Consider the following 4,431-nt stretch of genomic DNA (forward strand, 5'->3'; position numbering starts at 1 on the left):
ATGATCGAACTACCCTATTTGAACTTTCCAAGTGGTTATCACTTATCGAGTGGATAAAGTCCGCGGTTTTGGTTGTACACCATTAGTCCTTACTACTTGAAATATCATTGAGACTCTATATGCTAGTACTATACTTTGACTCGTTTACCGACTCTATTGGGGTCATCAGGTGTCGGGATTGGGTACAGTTACGACACATATAGGAGTCGATGCTTTGGTGTCAAGGATTCACTACATACTTGCGAGTATGGATATCCTATGCGATCTGAGGAGATATTAGTGTGACAAATCTCTGGCCAGAGTACATGATGTGCTTTAAGAAATGGTTTTCTAGTAGCACATGCGATGTCACTATTTGATCTTCAAGATGCATTGCATAGTTGTTGAATCTCGAACGACTCTCGATGTACTAATGGTTGTTGATTCGATCGGGATATATGGATGAAGGGACCGTACTGTACGCTAACCAAAATCTACTGGTTCTTGCAGGCACTATCAGTGATACCTAGGGAATCATGGGGCGATGTTGCTAGACACTCTTACCATGATTTGATGGGTAAGTCGAAAATTGTTGTTCCGAGTCACAAGGAGTTGTGAGCCCATGGCTAGCTGTATCCCTGAACTATTGAGGGTCACACAAGTAATGGATTACTAAACCCCGTTGAGATAGTTAAATTTAAAGAGTTAAATTTAATGAAAGAGAAGTTGGACTTTTTAACTAAAGGGAGTGGAATTTCCTAAAAAGACATAGGGATGGACATTTTTGAAAATCACTGAATTCGGATTCAGAAAAATTATCTTGACTTTAAAAGATGCAGAAATGGTTTCTGTGCACATTGGTAAAATCAGTTTATCAATCGGAGTCACGATGAATTTTATATTAATTTCTATAATAACAGGCTTGGCTTGTTGGGCTTAAGTTATGGATTGTGGGCCCTAAGGAGTTAGATTCCTAATATATTATAACTTTAATCTAGTCTAAAAATTATCTATAAATACATGTGTAGTACTGTTCGAAAATTACATAGCATTAACTCTTGCAATTTTCGAAAATACTGCATAATATTTCAAGGGCAATTTTTGAATTCCTCTGCTCCTTTTTGAGATAATTCAGTCTGTAATTTTTGTGAAAAATTACATTCTGAATTGACAGATCAAATCTGTTTATTCTCTTTGACAAACATCTGATTTATTTCTAGTGCAATCAATCAGAGGGTTTTAGTTTTCTGTTCGTGGACTTATTTCCGGAGGTTGATCGTGATAGTCATCGGTTCCCGGGATTTACAAGAAGAGTAGATTAAATTCTGTTGGAGTCCATAATCAAGCCTTAGCTTGAAGAGGTAAAAATATTAATTGTGTTTTATTTTTACTTGCAACAATTTTAATCGTTAGGATTTGATACCCACGATATGAAATCGTTCCATATCGAAAAATAAAATTTTTAAACTTCCGCTGCTCCGGGTATCACATCCGTGTGATCAGAGAACGCATGTTCCAACAATACATCCATTTCTTTTTTAGACAACGTGTATGGTGCAGTAGGCAAGTGATACTTATTTTCTCTTTTTTGTTGAGGGTGTAATTCTTTTCTAATGTTTAAGTGAATCAAATCTTTGCGAGCATTTACACCATCTTTGGATTTGTTCTTCAGGTTCAACAATGTGCCTATGATATTTTCGCAGAAATTCTTTTCAATATGCATCACATCTAAGTTATGACGTAGCAGGAGCCCCTACAAGTAACCATGGACACATTTCATAGTGTTAGTTGAGAATATTTCTAACAATTTATGAATAAAAATAATAACGAATAATTGCAAAATAACTTACACTCCAATATGGAAACTCGAAAAAGATTGATTTTTTCTTCCACCTTTGAACCAACTTTTGTTCCTTCTTTGAACTATCTTGCTTCTTTCTTTTTTTTCTCAAAGTATTGATAGTCTCACCATTTTTCTTTTTAACCCCAATCATTTTCAATGTCTTTCATTTCATCCATAATTTCCAAGCCGTTCAAAGGTCTAGGTTTTCCTTTCGTCTCTTTTTTCCCATTAAACCACTTCTTTTTTTGACGAAATGGATGATTAGGAGCAAGAAATCTTCTGTGGCCCATGTATGAAAACTTTCTACTATACTTAAGCCACATTGAACATACATTTTCTCCGCATATGGGGCAACCAAGTTTCCCTTTTGTGGAACATCCAGCTAGATTTCCATAATCTGGAAAATCATTAATTGTCCACATAAAAATAGCCTTCATATTAAACATTGACTTGTTAAATGCATCATACGACTCCACACCTGTGTCCCACAACTTCTTCAAATCATCCACAAGAGGTTCCAAGTATACATCTATATCATTTCCGGGTTACTTCGGACCTGGAATCAATAATGTCAGCATAAGGTTTTCCTTCTCCATACACATCAATGGAGGAAGGTTATAATTGACCAAAATAACAGGCCAACAACTATATCTGGAACTAAGGTCACCAAAAGGGTTGAATCCATCTGTTGCAAGACCAAGGCGGAGATTTCTAGGATCCGATGAAAAATCTGGCCAGTTATGATTTATTGTATCCCAAGCTACTGAATCAACTGGATGACGCATCATATGATCTTGACTCTTGTGGTTCGAGTGCCAGATCAACTCTTCAGCTTTTTATTTTGATCTGAACATCCTTTGCAATCTTGGTATTATGGGAAAATACCGTAGTACCTTTTCAGGAACTCCTTTACAAACTTTGGCAGTGACTTTGTCCACTTTCCATCTTGAAGAACCACACTTCGGACACAATTCCAAATCTTTAAGCTCATTCCTAAATGAACAACAATCATTTGGGCAAGCATGTATCTTCTCATATCCTAAATCAAATGGTTTCAACAACTTCCTCATCGAGTAAACATTTTCTGGGAGTATGTTTTTTTCTGGAAGCATGACAACTAAGATCTTAAGGAGCTCATTGAAACTATTGTCACTGTGACCATTAGTAGACTTGTAATTGTATAATGTGACGACTGCTGACAACTTCGTGTATGTTGTACAACCAGGAAAGAGAGGAGTTTCTGCATCTTCTAATAAATCAGCAAACATATAATCTTTCGTTTCAGGCATAGTGTTTCCATCCTCTTCTTCCGGCACAAAGACATTCTTATACAAGTTATATGCCTCTCTACTTTCATCCTCTATCCGAACTCCTCCTGAACTACCTTCACCTTGAGATTTTGAGTTATAAATTTCACCATGGAAAACCCAAACAGTATAAGAAGGATTGAACCCCTTAATAATTAAGTGGTCGTACACATCGTCAAATTTCATATACTTCTTATTTTTGCAACGCTTGCAAGGAAATAAAATTACTTCCCTTGTTTTGGCATAGTTCCTAGCTTGTGCAATAAATTTTTGCACCCCTTCTTCATACTCGGGTACAAGCCTTGAAGGTAGATGAATCCATTTCTTATCCATTTCATAATTCAACAAAACCTTAACGTACAAATATATGCGTTCATGATTCCTTATATAATTTGAAAATAAGATATATATACAACAATACACCCCAAATTTTATGTTTAATATAAAATAAGATTTTTATATTTATTTAATATACATAAAAAATAAAAGTCAATAAAAAAGGGAGAAGCAAATTAAAATTGATTTTCATATAATTGAGAAACTTGTTCAGATTTCAAACTAGTGCAAGATTGTAAGTTCAATAAAAACTCAAACAATTTGAGGGCCAAACAAGTTGACAGATTTCAAATATCATGAAAATTAATTTAGGACAAAATATTTCTAAATGGAAAAAATAACAGTTTCATATTCACTTCAAATCAGTTCTTCACAAAAAATAAAGCAAAGATAACCATGCTTCTGTTTCAACACAATGACATCCACGAAGACACAGGCTTAGACGAGACAGAATCACATATAAATCTAATTTATACAAATTCTATGAGATTAGCAAATTATTTTAAGTGATAAATCCAATAGATCCCGTTTCATGAGAACTCAACCAGTCAAAATAATCATAAAAGTTCAATTATTAAATTGATCAAGACTCTAAAATAGATTAGAGTTTATTCCTGCTGCACCCACACATGCATACACTGTCAAGGACTCAAGAGCAAGTCAAGTACAATAATAATAACTAAAAAGTCTCAAAAGTTTCTTTGATTTCTTTGAGTTAAATTGAAAAACTTCAACTAAATTACTTAGTACATCGCAAAACATTGATCCAAGTGCTACTACTCACTCACGAATCGTGCTACAATTTGTGAATAGCAGCTACCCCTAAAGAGCAAAAACTTAAATTATTTTACTTCGTGGATAAATAAAATATTGTTCAGATCAAGATTAAGATGTCTATCCAATGAGGCAATTCAATGGTAAATATAGCAGCTACTGTGATGATTTTATACTAAATCTAGTAACAAC

At 34.5% G+C, this 4,431-nt stretch overlaps 1 protein-coding gene across 1 annotated transcript; it reads right to left on the bottom strand.

The window, feature by feature from the left end:
• Window positions 1–1,959: 1,959 nt before the first annotated feature.
• LOC140861765 (uncharacterized) lies at window positions 1,960–3,462 on the bottom strand. The gene is made up of 2 exons (XM_073264779.1): window positions 2,716–3,462; window positions 1,960–2,316 (listed from the first exon to the last, which is right to left on the bottom strand). Exons 1-2 carry the CDS (start codon window positions 3,460–3,462, stop codon window positions 1,960–1,962), a joined length of 1,104 nt encoding a protein of 367 aa, XP_073120880.1.
• Between the last annotated feature and the right edge of the window lie 969 nt (window positions 3,463–4,431).

The sequence above is a fragment of the Henckelia pumila genome, chromosome 4, assembly GCF_033568475.1.
Source record: "Henckelia pumila isolate YLH828 chromosome 4, ASM3356847v2, whole genome shotgun sequence".
Classification (NCBI taxonomy): Eukaryota; Viridiplantae; Streptophyta; class Magnoliopsida; order Lamiales; family Gesneriaceae; genus Henckelia; species Henckelia pumila.

Bases quoted from the DNA above. Each gene is read 5' to 3' on its own strand.
- LOC140861765 (XM_073264779.1), bottom strand. From the start codon at position 3,462: ATGGATAAGAAATGGATTCATCTACCTTCAAGGCTTGTACCCGAGTAT. The intron at 2,317-2,715 runs GTACTACGGTAT...GATGATTTGAAG, and splicing joins GTAAAGGAGTTCCTGAAAAG to AAGTTGTGGGACACAGGTGT.